At 36.4% G+C, this 15,761-nt stretch overlaps 3 protein-coding genes across 4 annotated transcripts; 2 read left to right on the top strand and 1 right to left on the bottom strand.

Moving 5' to 3' along the window:
- The first annotated feature begins 95 nt into the window (after positions 1-95).
- Positions 96-4,573, top strand: CenB1A (Centaurin beta 1A). The gene is made up of 12 exons (XM_088045334.1): positions 96-307; positions 353-469; positions 601-774; positions 827-1,055; positions 1,103-1,198; positions 1,957-2,279; positions 2,331-2,531; positions 2,588-2,694; positions 2,743-2,923; positions 2,970-3,504; positions 3,556-3,776; positions 3,824-4,573. Exons 1-12 carry the CDS (start codon positions 255-257, stop codon positions 3,972-3,974), a joined length of 2,388 nt encoding a protein of 795 aa, XP_087901460.1. The 5' UTR covers positions 96-254; the 3' UTR covers positions 3,975-4,573.
- Positions 4,574-4,600: 27 nt separating this feature from the next.
- On the bottom strand, positions 4,601-5,896 carry LOC148168512 (uncharacterized). The gene is made up of 3 exons (XM_088045336.1): positions 5,736-5,896; positions 5,113-5,234; positions 4,601-5,061 (listed from the first exon to the last, which is right to left on the bottom strand). Exons 1-3 carry the CDS (start codon positions 5,811-5,813, stop codon positions 4,956-4,958), a joined length of 306 nt encoding a protein of 101 aa, XP_087901462.1. The 5' UTR covers positions 5,814-5,896; the 3' UTR covers positions 4,601-4,955.
- A 3,582-nt stretch (positions 5,897-9,478) lies between these two features.
- On the top strand, positions 9,479-15,025 carry LOC148168511 (enolase-like). 2 transcript variants are annotated; one of them, XM_088045307.1, is made up of 4 exons: positions 9,479-9,487; positions 13,513-13,636; positions 13,689-14,354; positions 14,478-15,025. In XM_088045307.1, the coding sequence occupies exons 2-4, from the start codon at positions 13,513-13,515 to the stop codon at positions 15,023-15,025; spliced, it is 1,338 nt and encodes a 445-aa protein (XP_087901433.1). In that variant the 5' UTR covers positions 9,479-9,487. The 2 variants fall into 2 exon arrangements, with proteins under 2 accessions (XP_087901433.1, XP_087901432.1); XM_088045306.1 differs by lacking the exon at positions 9,479-9,487 and having other exon boundaries at positions 14,502-15,025.
- Positions 15,026-15,761: the final 736 nt, after the last annotated feature.

The following is a 15,761-nucleotide window of genomic DNA, read 5'->3' as shown; positions in this document are numbered from 1 at the left end:
ACTGTCTTTTTGCAGACGTTTAAAGTCAATAATAAATTTTAAAAATTTTAATACATTTGAATTTTCCGCAAAAAAGACGTTTGACAGACGACTCGGTCAGTTGGTAGCACTGCGATCTGACAGCTGATGTTTTGACGTTTGACGTTAACAATAATAAAGAAAGTGGGTTGTACTGAACGATGACTCAAATTTAAGCGTTCTCAATCTTATGGAGCATTAAACTGTTATGACCACTTAGTTTAAAGATTTATAACATGGTGGGTAAAATCGAACCGGAAGAATGCTTGCGAGATTCTCCAAAGTTCAGGTAAGTTCATTTAATTCTTAACGAGTTGTTTATTCTGTCTTTCAGGAGCGTCTTAGAAGAAGAAGAGGCAAGCGTCGATCAGCTTGAACAGAAATTGGATAAAATATTGAAAGTATGTGGGACAATGGTTGATTCAGGAAAAACATATGTTGCTCAACAAAGGTTTGTCCAATTAGCTTTAATTACGTTAGTTTTGTTATTCTTTTGATAAGCGTCTGGTTCCGCCTTTTTAACTATTTCATTTATGAATCATTGTTTGCTATCGCTTGTTTTAATAAACACATTTTTCACAGCTTATTTGCCAACAGTTTGTGGGATTTAAGTACGCATTTTCGTGAGGACGCCACTGTTTTATCTTCTGTAAACAAACTTATTCATAGCTTACAAGAAATGAACAAATTCCATACAATACTACTTGACCAAGCATCACGGACAATTCTAAAGAATCTCACGTCTTTCATTAAAAAGTTTGTTCAAATATAAAATTCTAGAATTTCCATTTTATTGATTTTATTGTAGCGATATTAAGAGCGTACGTGACTACAAACAACACTTTGAAAAAATTTCCTCAGAGTATGATAACGTTCTCGTGAGAAATTCCCAAACCCCTCGCAGCAAGCACCAGGAAGTGGAGGAAATGGAGAATGTTTTACTAGCAGTGAGGTCCTGTTTTGGACATCAGGCTCTTGACTATGTCAACAGTATAAGTTTGCTCCAGACAAAGAAGCGTCACGAGATTCTTAGCACGGTAAAAGCTCGATTTTGACGAGTAACTTATAACGTTTTTTGTTGCAGTTATTATCATACATGCACGCATGTACTGCGTATTATCACCAAGGTTCGGACTTGTGCGCCGATCTCGAACCTTTTTTTAAGACTTTAGCGGAGGAGGTAATTTTTGTTCAGATTGCTTGTGCGCTTTTTATCAGTTATGGGGCTCCGGGGCGGTGATTTAGCTCCATAAGTTGAAATCTTCTTAGGTGTAAGGCAATTACTTTTGATATGTTCATTGATCGTGACCAACTACAAACTTCTAGACCAAAAAAGGCAAATATTGGAAATAGTCATGTAAAGATCCGCCTCTTCTTTGTAACAAAATGGAGAATGGGATTGAAATCGGATTAAAAACCAAAAAAGTATTTATTCATTGGTCTGCATTATCTTTATCACAGTAGTTTTTATAACAAAAAACGGATTTGAACAACCAACTCATTCGTAACTTGCCGTTCATTGGCTGGATGTCCAAAACTGTTGTTTATTGGATACAATTAATGAAGTCATGCAGAAAAACAATCAATTATTTGATAACAAGAACAAAAGAAATCGAGCTCAATACTTTCTTTCAGTAATGTTCTTATCAGAATAATAAATTCATAATCTTTGTGTTAAAATCAGCATTTTGAGCCACGAATAATTTTTATTTGTTTAAACGTGTTGTAAGAGGTCTCCGAAATTTTTTGTTTTATATGCTAACTCGGCAAAACGCATTTCTTTTGGGTAAAAGCGGGGATAATTTCGGGATTAAATTATGATAATAGTTTAATTAATTAATTTCACTCATTGTACCCCAAAACCTAATTTACATAACACTATAAAATCGTAAAATTTGCAACCTGACTCACGTTTTCCGACTAACGAATCTTATTCAGATCGGGACTATGCGCGAGGAAACAATTATGGTGGAAAAAGAACTGGAAAACAGACACGCCGCTGTTAACAACCTTGAAGCCATCACTCCGAAAGTCGGCAAAAATTTACCAAAAATGGAAGGCTACTTATTCAAGCGAACATCCAACGCTTTTAAAACGTGGAATCGCCGATGGTTTTATCTCTACGACAATAAATTAGTTTATAGGAAACGCACTGGCGAAGAAATGGAAACTGTGATGGAAGATGATCTGCGGTTGTGCACTGTTAAGCCAGTCTTAGATGGCGAGCGTCGGTTTTGTTTTGAGGTCTTATCACCGTCGAAGTAATAAAGTTTGTTGTTTTTTTTTATGAAGGTTGTACACGTTTGTTGTAGGAGTCATATGTTGCAAGCTGATACAAAGGAAATGTATGAGGCTTGGATTGCCGCTTTGCAAAAAGGAATTGGCGCTGCTTTGCAGAGGATTCATAGTATAGAAATTAGCGATAACGCGAGTAAATTGAATAATTTGAGTAGCGAGCAAAGCGGGAACGGCGCAATTGCCAACTATAACAACAACAAAATTAAAAAAATTAGGTGAGGATCAACCAATATTAACACAATTTACATCAAAATCGGATTTTATTTTCCAGAATGTGGGAGCAACTGCTTAAAATTCCTGGTAACAACCACTGCTGCGACTGTGGTAGCCTCAACCCACATTGGGCCAGCATCAACTTAGGCATCACATTATGCATAGGTACCTTCGAATTTTCTTTTTTTTTCTTTTTTAAAAATCTTTCTTTAGAGTGTTCGGGCGTCCACCGAAGCTTAGGAGTCCACTACAGCAAAGTCCGGTCTCTAACTTTAGACGACTGGGAACCCGAAATCATCAAAGTGATGGTCGAAATAGGCAATACTATCGTAAACAAAATATACGAAGCCCAAGTGCCTGCAGATTTTGTTCGAGCTTCACCCGATTGCCCAGGGTAAGTCTTCACGCCTCCATTTTCAACCCTTAAAAGTGCGTTACAGTACCATTCGAGAGACCTGGATCAAAGCCAAATATGTCGACAAGAAATTCGTCAAGGACCTCCCTCATTTCGACTCCCAACAAAGAACCTCTCGAGCAAGTTTAATGGAAATTCGAAAGTGGAGCGTCCGAAAAATCCGACGAAGACCACGCAGTTGCGACAATACTAGAAAACGGAACAAGGCTCTCTTTAAATCCGACGATGATGTTTCGCGGAAGTCCGAAACGAGTGAAAGTAGCGAAGCGAATACACCGAAGAAACAACGATCGAGTATTTTGTTATTTGGGGATTTAGATAAGCAGCCGTTAGATGGTACTATCGATTTGAGTAGCGACCAGGAGTCAACAGGTGGCGAAGGTGAAGATACCGTCGATGAAGAAGACATCGATAAACTCCATCCGAATTTGTTGTTGTACAAAGCGGCGGCCGCTCACAACTTGCCGGTGATGTGCGAAGCTCTCGCTCTTGGGGCGGATAAGCAATGGATTAATCTAGAGGATAGAGGGCGCAGTCCTATCCACCAAGCCATCTTAAGTGTAAGACAGGTGCTTGAACAAGATGAAATTTTATTGTATTGTTTATTTAAGGGTTCGGTAATGCCGTGCGCATATATCATGCTCAACGGAGCCAAAATCAACGCGCAGGACCAAAATGGAAAAACACCACTGCATTTAGCAACACAGGAAGGTCACACTGCCCAAGTTTGTTTACTGCTTAAACATAGAGCGGATCAGCATTTAGAAGATGACGAGGGTAAAGTTCCACTGCAAATGGCGGAACAGAAAGAACACGCCGATATCGTAACACTGTAGGTATTCCAATTTTTCTTTCAGTTTTTTGATTCATTAGTTTTAGATTACGATTGGGCCGTCTGAATGATGAGATGAAAGAATCCGAGCATGGTCTAACAGGTGATAGTATGTTCAACGATGTAGTTAGAGATTTTTCACAGTTGGCATGTTCGCATCCCGAGAGGTTACAAAGGCAAAAAACTGACAACGAATGATTGAGTTTGCTGCGGCGGTTTTTTCGCCGTAAAATATAATGGTTTAAGGTTGTGTTACCTTTTTATTACTTTTGAAATGACTTATTCATTCCAATTTATTTTTTACGGGAGGACCAAGCGAGTGGGCCACCCAAAATTTTTTTTTTCTTTAATCTTAACAATAAGACGAAATTTTAACACCACATGAAACTCTAATTTTTTTAAAAGTTTGGGTGTCCCGCTTCTATTGTCCCACACTAATTTTAAAGATAGTAACAATATCATGCTTAAAACAATTATAACAATTGCCTTGAAACGTTTATAATTGCCTTAATATGTGATATTAAAGTAGAATTTTATATATTCTTCCGGAAGCTAAACGATAGCAGTCGATGCCAAATTTTGTATTGTTTTATTAGGAGACGTCGCTCAATGTAGCCACAATTGGTGCTTTTAGTCTTTCCAACGATCGTGCTCATGTTGTTTAATTTTATTTTAGAAAATCGAAATCGTGTGAACTCGAATTTTTGAGTTTTTTCCAGTTTAGCCATAGAAGAAAAAAATACTCAGATGCTTGTGGAATCTATGTAACATTATATGAATAAAATGTACAAACAGGACTTTGTCGTTTACATCAAAGCACGACGTAAATGAAAACATGATAAACATTTTATTGCATCAGTTGTTATAAAAAACAAATCGAGAATTTGGAGAGTATTTTTCAAATACTGAGATAAATACATAAATAATAATAAATACAGCACAGGTAGTAATATGGAACACTAAACTAATACTAAATCTACTCAGCCAGTAAGATTGGAGTCCTAACTAGTTACAAACATGGCGGCAATACCTGATTATTGCACAGTTGTAAGACGACAATTTTTGGTTTAAGTAAAAAACGGCACTGAACCGTGCTAAGTACTAATGTCTGAAATACTGGATACTAAAGAGGCAGAATCTAACGGTAGTCCATTTTTGCGACTAGCGAATCGCTCGGTCTCATGAGTTCCTAGTGCTGTCGTCGCTCTTGCAGCGGTAGACGTACGCAGTTATGGAGATGTCGTCGTCGTCCCGAAGACACCTTTTCCCCTTGCCGCAGTCACACCTGCGAAAAAAATTCGTAAACTACCCTTGTCATTTTTTTTCGAATTCTCACTTGTTCTTCATGAAGTAATCGATGTATCGGGTAACTTTGGTGTACACCGCCCATCCACAGGGCGTTCTTCCTTGGCAGATTTCCTTGCCTTCGGCCTCTGACGGATTGGACGCTAGCGCTCTCTAGAACAATTCGATTATTTATCGGTGATAAAACACAGGACGTCCTGCGGAAGGAACCCAATAAATTGATTGCAGCAAATTGCCCAGGGGTTCAGCTGGGTCGTGGATACACCAAAAACATTCCTAATGCGTAAATCGAGATTTATGTTCGTCAATTCAACAACAATTAGATAAAATGTCAACAAGGGTTAAAGATAAACATGAAGAGAACGTATGAGCACTTGAATGAGATCGAGTCATTGAGATACTCGAATGGGAGCCCCACCTTTAACGCAAGGTCACTATTACTACTACGTCCAGGCGGGAAGCGCGTTGTGACATCCGATTATCTAAAAACTCGGACCACCAAAAACAGGTAGACAGGTGCAGGTAGTCGTAGAGCTGACGCAACTTTCCACGATAAAAAAATTAGAAAAAACCTCTTGCTGGTCCCGAAAATTAAAAAAAAAGTGGTGGTTCCTTCTAGTTGTAGATATTTTGACCAAAAAACTAATTTTTTACCTTGTTCAGCCTGAAGGCGCTCACAGCTTGGACGCACAAGAGGGCGACCACCACGACCACGAAGTATCTGAGGGCCATTTGGTTCAACTACACTTGTCTCTTCAAAACTACGTGTTGACAACTTGTGAATCTGAAGAATCTTGTCGTTCCTTTTATAACCGTCTTGAGAAGAAGTGCGCGCGCACGTTTCAAGACCGGAGCTGCTGGAAAGCCTCTCCTTCGGGACTTTTGGGCTTGTACCTTCCGCGCAAAAATTGAGATTTCCAACCGGAATTTTACCCCCACACGGTACAAAGAGATCAACAGGTGTTTGGGACAAGTTTGTTAACATTCTAAGATAAACGTTACGCAAATGTTTGCGTTAATTTCGTGGAAATGCCCGATTTCTAATCAAATGTTATTGTTTTCGATGTGGACACTTAGTTTTGTTAGAAAATGTGAAGATAGAAAAAAAGCAAACAACGTTTGAGGCCAATAATGGGTTTCTGGTGACACCCGACCTTGGTCTTAATCAATATAAACAAACTGTCGCTTCAAATTTACTTTATTGATGGTATCAGAGCACAATGCAAAACTGACCAGTTCAAGTAGTTTAACATTAAGAAGTTCGCCGAATTTTTATCATTATCGTTACTACCAATGCGCGAAGAGCTGAAAAAACAATTTTTATAATTACCGCCACAAGTTGGTTCTTTCAGTCCGTTAATTTTTATTTTTCTTCGCCGTCCCTCTCATTATACCGCTTGGGGCGGTCCCTCTCCGCTCCATCCGCGGAGCCGGCCCTGTTAATATATAGCTGCCAGTTTGAAAAATCAGTCACGAACACTTTTAATAAACATTGGTAAGTAGCTGGTTGGATGAAAATTATACGGTTGTAAACGGTTTTAATTAGAGGTGCTTGATACAATGTTGCAAAAGTACGGGTATTGAAACATTTCTAGACGTTGTTCTGCTCAATTTTTCACTGCCAACAATTTCAGTGTGCCTTTTACTTTAAATACCTACGTGACTGAAAGCATGTTATAATTAAGCGGAGCTTCTGACCCCTTATTTCCCGTCGTATTCACCTGCATTAGGGCAGGAACTCTGTTTTTATGGACGTACAACTGAATTATGATTTTTTAAATAGTTCGCCCGTCAGTTTTTATCGTGCTCAAGTTTTCTGTCAATGAAAAAGTCGTTATGATTCTTGAAAGTAATAAACGGTTAATTGTGGCTGAACCGCTCCCGGAGCCACAGAGTGATTAAACTTATCCAAAGTCTGGAGGTTTTCACTTGTCGCTGCGCTTTCCAGTTTTCGTTTTTCTCGCCAGGATTACGATCCCGCTTCCCCAGCCGGCAAACAAAATGATCCTTCAATAACTTCCAGCGGAGTCTGGCTGTTTTTTCCTCTGAAATTTCGTGCACACCTGCGTTGAAAGCGACACCGCGAAAAAACCGCAACAGGCCATTAGGATTAGCATTGAAAAGAGGAGAGTCGCTGCTGCGGTCGACTTGATGACGTCCGATTCAGAGCGGAGGCACCGAGCAGTCTGCACCGGCTTATTCCGACCACGTGTTAGGTGATGCAATATCAATTCAAGTGGACGTTCCCATGATCCTGTCACCTTTGTTCGCCGGAATCGGTCCATTTAGAATATTAATATGACACGACCCAGCGCTGTGGAATGTCTCTATATAATTACCGCTAATGGAAACGATTAAAAGGCACGCACACGTGCTCTACAAGACGAATTTATTGGGATATGCAAATTGCCACCTATGGCCCATGACGGGAGCCGGAATGTGATTCATGATGTTGATACTTTTAAAGTCGAAACAAACTCATTTTTAACAGTTTTGTTGGTACGATTAACACTAACTAGGACACAGGAAAGTTTACACGCTTGCCAATGTAATGAAGAAATCACAGAAGCTTCTAGATTACTTGGAGTCGCTTGTTTTTACAGGTCTTGTGAGGATCCTCTACACAACGAGCTATAAATCTCTGGAAGTTGAAGTCAATATCCTTTTTGAATAAACGAGTTGATAGAGCTATAATTTACTTAGAAATGGGTTAAAATGTTTACGATTGCTCAAACTTGTGGCCGGATAGTCGAGTCGTTTCATGAAATGGCTCTTCATTGTTTTAAACGGTCAAAAGGTCTGCAAAAGACACTTTGTCTGTGAACTATTTTGTATTTATTTTTATTTTATGTCTTTTTGTATATATTTTGTATTTTGTATATATTTTGTATTTTGTATATATATATATATATATTTTGTAATTTTTTGTAACCAGACGCTTTTTTGAATAGTTTTAAATCTTATTTATCCTTTAGAGACATTCTTGAAATTCTTCAGTTGCATCGAAGTACATAATCGACTTCTTTGGATTCCTGTCAGATTTTTGGATTTTTTTGTTTTTTTTAGATGAACTGTTTGTTGCCAACTTCAACACTTTTATCTCTACAGAGCTCTTCTTCAGGAAGACACGGATTTCTAGTTTTCTTCGGATTTCTTAGATTTGTTATTAGTTTAGGTTTTTAGGATCCTCTATTTTAATAGATCGTAATTTAGCCCAATTAATAAACGTGTTAAAAGTAAGACTGCTCCACTAAACACTTCCAAATGCCAAATTGATTTTAATAATTAATAATTAATTATGGGGTTTCATTATTACGTACATCTACAAGATAGGTGCTCGAAGAGACCCTGGAGGTACAAACAAAAAGAAATTTAAATTAATTTAACGCTTCCAGACGATTTATTTCTTTTAAACGAAATCAATTTCTGAATCGTTCCATATTTCTTCATTTTTAATTAAATGTCAAATTTGATTAGTGTACAAGCGATTATCTCACTGCATTGATTGAAGAAAAATCTGCACTTGGTCAAAACCTTTGGCTCTGTTCCAAGATAATTGAAAGATTTATTTTAATGCGAATCTGTGAGATTATAATAAGTAATTAACTATCAGAAAAAAGAATTGAAGTCGTTTCCAGTTTCCCAGCGTCATGACGACATTACATGATAAACAAGTGTAAAAGTTTCCTATTTCTTAATCCATGGGAAGTATTTATTAAAACTGCGTACCTAATAATTTTTATTTATTTTTGTCGGACAGATAGAACCAATTCCGTCTCAATTTTTTTCCAATTTGCTGACAAGTTATGACGACACAAAATGAATTAATAACGACATCCAACACAGATAAAACACTAAATAAATTATAATTATCGTATTAGTCAGAAGTCAATAAATCATGGAAACCGTTTGATCAAGTCGAGAAAATTCGATGCTGACTTTGCGTTCACAGACATTGCATTTTACCACCTTCTTTTTGTTAAGCAAGTTTTTTCTTCCGAAGAACATTAAACATTCATCGAAGCCTTGCTGCGTGTTAAGGGTTAAACTTTTGTATTTAGTTGCCGAATTGTTATTGCACGTCTGAACATCAATCTATTGAAGCGGTGTAATAACTCATAACTCTTATAACGAACTAAAACTCATAAATTTTTACAGTTAAAATTTTATGATACTACTATAACAAGAATTTTGACTGCTGCAAATTTAATAGTTATGGGAACAGGCGTAAACATTCTTGATGGGCCAACAATGGTCCATAATAGGTGCTTACAGTATTGTAGTTATGGTTTTATTTTATAGTTTAATGTTAGGTATTTTATTGCCTAACAAAATGCTCATTTATTAAAAATGTAAAAAGCGAAATTCGACATTATAACGTGGTTAGTAACAAAAAATTCTTACGTATCGAAAATTTATCACAGCCAAGTGCTGAGTAGAGATTTTTGACGTGTGTTTCTATGGAAGAGTACTAATCGAATAGATTAAACTAATCTTAAATTAATTCTAGAAATTGTAAGTTTAATCGTGGAGATATGTATGATATGTGTCTACGTCAATTCTCGACGTAAATTTTCTCGTTATCTTTTTCCTATTTGGATTTCAATATTTCCACTATAATTTGGAATATTTTTTGAGAAGAACTGGAATAACTAGAAAAAGCAATTTTAACTAATCAGATCACATATAATATGCAGATACGCTAACGCGACGCATTTTTATGTTTTACTGTTCGAATGATGACTTTTTATCGTTTGAAAGGAATTCATTAATAAAATACCAATCGGATCATCCCCTCCTAAAAATACTCTACTACTATCATCATTAATAACCTAATTTTACGCTGTAAATATTATGTTGGAATGGAAAAATTGTGCAATGAAATATGGAAAAGAAGTACGTCAACGAAGACTGATTTATGACTACCTACCAAAGATAAGTAAGTAAAGAAAACGTATTCAGTCATTATCATTGTAATTTATTGCATAGGTTTGTCATTCATCAATATTCTATGCATTTACGAAATTGATTGCATCTGAACATTGTGATAGTACACAATGCACAAAAGCAATAAATCTGAAAGAATATTTCCATTATTTACTTATCGAATCAAAGTGATTCATTTAGTTGTAAACGCGAGTGATGGACTTGCAGTTTTTCATTCATCAGTACCCTGAAAAAATGATTCTAGAACGATTGTGGGTATGTCATTTAATTCATTCCAAGAAAACCGAGAAAACTAAATTGGTAATCCACATAGGTCAATGGAACTCAAAAATGAACGAAAATGCGTACACCAACATGACCAGCTACACGTACTTCACGTCATTCCACGCAAAAAATTGACCTAATAATTATAGTCATTCCTCGAAAAATGAACATCTGTTGTTCCATTATTTCCCAGATGAATCACTAGCCGGTTAGGAGTGTGATGAAGTGGATTTCAAAATCAGGAGATTTGTGATGGTAGGCAAAAAATTGGATCTTCGCGGAAATTAGACTGGTGTTGTTAAAGTCTCATTAGGTGATCAACGGGGTGTTATTTCATTTTTTCTATTTCGCGTTCATAATGAAGATATTTCGATACGCGTTTGAGCGTATTTCAGTATGATAATGAACCAATCCCGTGCCAATATTCCCAGGAACATATATTTTTCTTAGGTTTGCAGCAGACAAACCGTCAACCTGCCGTCAACGTTGACAATTTAGATTTTGGTTTTGTTAAACCTTGATAAATCGATCAATACACTATTATTTCTTGTTGTACTTGGCTTAATAATTCATCTGAGAAAAACTCTTTGGTTGCAAGAGAACCATCATGATCATGATCAACATCTTCGCTCTTTTGGCTCCCTTGCGCTACAGTAACCTCAAAACGTCACCCCTGTCAAACTGACTGAAATTGGATTTGGCTACTTCGAATTTTTTCTCGAACATTTTGCCTAGATTTCGAAATCAAATTTTTTCGTTTAAAATAAGGCGAAATAGAAAAAATAGCGTATGATACTTCATAATGCATTTTGCCGCACTTACTACTTTATGACACTCCTCGCTGCGCTCGTCGTGTCCTAAAAACGTGTTTGCGGCAAAATGTTCATTATGAAACGCGTTTCATAATATACTATTGTGGTTTCTAAAGTAAGAGGGAAACTATTTTGTTTGCCCATGCTCTAAAGACCAGTTAAAAATTAAGTAAGGGACAAACGAGAAAAAGATTTTATTTAAAAAGAATCTTCAATAAAGGAGGAAATCGAAGGGAATCGATAAATTATTCCAAAGGAACTTTGCTATTTTTTAGGCTACATCAAGCCAAAAAATTTCAAAATTTCTCTCCATGTGAAGAAAAATATTGTTCGCATCAGTATTTTCATAATTAACGCAATGAAGAAGAAATTGTCACTCTTATTGCAGAAATGGTTATTTCAGTCAACAGTCCCATTATAAATTCATTAACTACAACGAGTTTATAACTTACAATGTATGTAAGATTAATGACAGCACAGGTGAAAGCACTAATTAAATTTCTTTACTTAGGATACCTGGACTGGTAATTTATTACCTACAATTCAAACGTTACCATTACTGCGTTAAATTTTACTTATCTCGTGATACTATAATTACAGACTCGAACCGCGGTTCTGAGAGCACCTTTTATTGCATTGGCCGTCAAGAGGCCCAGTAAAATAAATCTAGACGTATTTAGATTAACTGGAAGATTTGCAAGGTAAAGGTTTATTTTTCAAGTCTTCTGCAACGTAAAATCATTGAGAAATTAGGGATGTATATGTTAATTTAAAAAAATATATAATTTATAAACTAGAGAATATAATTTTTTTAAAGAAGTTTTAGAATTTGCCTGTCCGAACTTAATAGAAAGAATCTAAATTATTTCGCTTTTTAATTTTTAGATTTTTTCTTCAGTGTAGAATATGAGAATATCAAAAATTAAGAGCTAAAGAGCAAATACAGGTTTTTTTTTGAAATACACTATTAATGACAAGCCGGTAATTGGTGAAGACAAGCACAATCAATTGACAAAAAGTGCTTTATGTAAAAGTTTTTGTTTTCGAGATAAAATTTATCAAATATTTGGTCAAAATTTCCAATTCTCTACTAGATTAAAGGTAAAGATGATTTTTTATTATGGTTAGAAAAAAATAAAAAATAGTTAATTCGATTCCTTAAGGCTGCTAAAGATCTTTAATGTTTGGAATTGTATTTTAAAAACACCCTATATGTATGCAGGAACATATTTATATTACAGCTCTACAGATTCATTTTCTGTTCTGTGTCTTGACTCCCCCAAATATTTTTTGTGCGCCTCCGTCATTTTTCATGAGATTTGTGATATTCATTTGAGGCAAGAAAATCACCTTTTGAATGTCTAGGCAGTCAAACCTGACATTTCGAATAGTTGGTTTTATTTTGCAATTTTCCAGCTGATGAAATTCCCTGAAATGAGGGAATGACGTTTCGAATTCAAACCAAAAGTCAAAATAAATAACTATTAATAATTGTCGGCGCACAAAATTTCGTGTTTGACACGGCTAGAAAATGCTTTGGAAATGCTCGGAAATTGAAATCCTCGCCCCCGGGCTTGGATTTCAATACTTTCCTTGCATTTCCAAATGACCATTTTCTAGCCTAATGAAACAAATAACTATTGCCGGATTTTTCTTTGCCAAATTTCAAGTTTTTTTTTGCATGCAGCAGGGATGTTTGTAATCTTGTTTCTCTACTTCTTTTCGGTTTCTTGTTATCAATTTCTTTTCCTTCTTCTGCTTTTCTTGTTAATGTTTCTCATAGGTATACAAATTTTTCTACTTTCGTCTTCGGCCGTTTATCTTTAGCCTGTATTTTGCTGCTTCTTGATCCAATTTTTTAATTTTGTAAGAATGATCAAACTAATCCTAAGTTGTGCGATGATAAATTATCTAGTTGTCTGCATTTTACATTCTCGTGTAATTTTTTCTAAAACGAAGTTAAAGAGATTTCTTAAGAGTGGCTCATCTTGTCTTAACACCTTTTTTATTGTGAATTCTTCTGAGTATCTTCCTTCTATCATTACTTTGCTTTCTGTGTCCTTCCCGAGTGGAAATATTTTTTTTGGGAGTTAAAGAAAACATGGGAAGGTCATAGAGCTGCGTCTCTAGTTTTTGTCGAATTAAATTCCACGTCAAATTTTTTTGACAATTTATCTTTTGACAACTTTGAGCCTTCAAGTCAAAATTCTGTAAGTTTTCGTCTTTAATATTCCAATATTAGCCTCGAACTGTTTTAGTGAAACTACTAAAAGTGACTTTCGGCCTAGCCAAAATGAAGGTTATTTGACTATTATAGTACTTTTAGTCCCGACATTTTTTTGATCCTTACTAATCCTTTTTACACATTCATTTATTGTTTCTAGCGTGCATTTTCCATCGTGAAAAACATGCCCATCAAGAGCGTATTCGCCCGCCAAATCTTCGATTCCAGAGGAAATCCCACCGTCGAAGTTGATTTAATAACAGATTTGGGTCTTTTTCGCGCCGCTGTGCCGTCGGGTGCCAGCACTGGTAACTCCCAATTTTCAGTTTTTTGTCCAAAAATCCTGTTTTTTCGCACTAGGTGTTCATGAAGCTTTAGAACTTCGAGATAACGATAAATCTAACTACATGGGAAAATCCGTTTTTACTGCAATCTGCAATGTTAACGATATCATCGGTCCTCTCCTCGTCAAGTCGAATTTAGAAGTGACCCAACAATGCGAAATCGACAAACTCATGCTCGAACTGGACTCCACTGAAAACAAGTCAAAATTAGGAGCAAATGCAATTCTCGGAGTGTCTTTAGCGGTGGCGAAAGCTGGTGCTGCGAAAAGAGGACTTCCTTTGTACAAACACATCGCCGATCTTGCTGAAAATAAGCATCTTATTCTTCCGGTCCCTGCGTTTAATGTAATTAACGGAGGTGAACACGCTGGGAATAAATTAGCAATGCAAGAGTTTATGATTTTACCAACCGGTGCTTATAGTTTTGCTGAAGCTATGAAGATGGGATCAGAAGTTTACCATAATTTAAAAAATGTTATTAAAACCCGCTTTGGTATGGAAGCCACTGCTGTTGGTGACGAAGGTGGATTCGCACCGAACATTTCGAAACCTGAAGACGCTCTTGAGTTGATCTCGGAGGCTATAAAGACCGCTGGGTACACCGGACGGATTGAAATCGGCATGGACTGTGCCGCTTCTGAGTTTTACAAAGACGGGAAATACGATTTGGATTTCAAGAGCCGTGGACAGGGTGCAAAAGGTGACGGACCGGGAAAAAAAGGTAAAAAGAAAGATAAGAAGGGTAAAAAGGCGAAAAAGGAGAAAAAAGAGAAAAAAGAGAAGAAAGGGAAGAAAGGGAAGAAAGGAAAAGACAAGAAAGGTAAGAAAGGCGGCGCGGATAAACCAAAGGACTACGGAAGCGTCATGACGGGACCCCAACTTTTTGAAACGTACCAAGGATATATGAAAAAATTCCCCATTGTGTCCATCGAAGACCCATTTGACCAAGACGATTGGGAGTCGTGGACTCTGATGAACGCCGGTACGAACATTCAAATTGTTGGCGATGATCTGACTGTTACCAATCCGAAGCGTATCCAATCAGCAGTTGAAAAATGTGCCTGCAACTGTTTATTACTTAAAGTTAACCAAATTGGCTCTATTACTGAAGCAATCGAAGCACACAAATTGGCTAAATCTAACGGTTGGGGCACTATGGTTTCGCACAGATCTGGAGAAACTGAAGATACTTTTATTGCTGATTTGGTGGTTGGACTGGCAACTGGACAAATCAAAACTGGAGCACCTTGCAGATCGGAACGATTGGCTAAATATAATCAGATTTTACGGATTGAAGAGGAGATGGGAGACAAGGCGAGGTACGCCGGGCAATCATTTAGAAAACCACAGTAACAATGTGAATTTAGAATAATGAATAAATTTAAACCAGGGCGATATTTCATTCATTCGTGTTTGATGAGAGAAAGTCTTGATGACTAACCAACTAAAATCAATTGAATTACAATTTTGTCTTTCTTTAAACTAGTTACGACTAGTTTAGGTAAATAGGTACTTATTTGAATTCCTTTTGGCGGATGAGACATTTTAATAACACCATGTGACTAGTCACGGGACGAATTTTGTTAATTTGGAAGCAATTGCGTGATACATATTTGACATTGACAATTTTAGGTGATAGATGTTTCAAGGTTGTGCAGAATTTCCGTGCTCGTATTCTTTTGATCCTTGCAATCTTTTTTTTTTCTCTCAACGTCAAGGTAATTTTTGACATTTTAAAGAGAGAAGATGCATTACATACTGTCATTATGACAATTAAACGAGTTTGATGGCCGAAAGTTTGTGGTCGCGACTGTATAAAAATAAATTTTTTATTCGAACTAGGTAATTACTAGGTAAATAATATTCTTAAAGCACTGAAAAATGAGATAAGAAATGTATTGTTCTGTTTGTCAAAACATTGACGACATGGTGCAGTTCTAGAATAGTTTTTCTTTCATTGAAGTGTTTATTATCAGTTTTGTGACAGAAAATAAATGTTATTTACTCACATGAGATTAATGTATAAATAGATATTAATAACATTGTGTTTTCGAGTACTGAAATTTTGTAAAAATTGTACCATTCATTC

The sequence above is a fragment of the Gnatocerus cornutus genome, chromosome 9, assembly GCF_029298725.1.
Source record: "Gnatocerus cornutus isolate USDA-ARS CGAHR chromosome 9, icGnaCorn1.1, whole genome shotgun sequence".
Taxonomy (NCBI): Eukaryota; Metazoa; Arthropoda; class Insecta; order Coleoptera; family Tenebrionidae; genus Gnatocerus; species Gnatocerus cornutus.
This window is presented reverse-complemented; position numbering and strand designations above follow the sequence as displayed.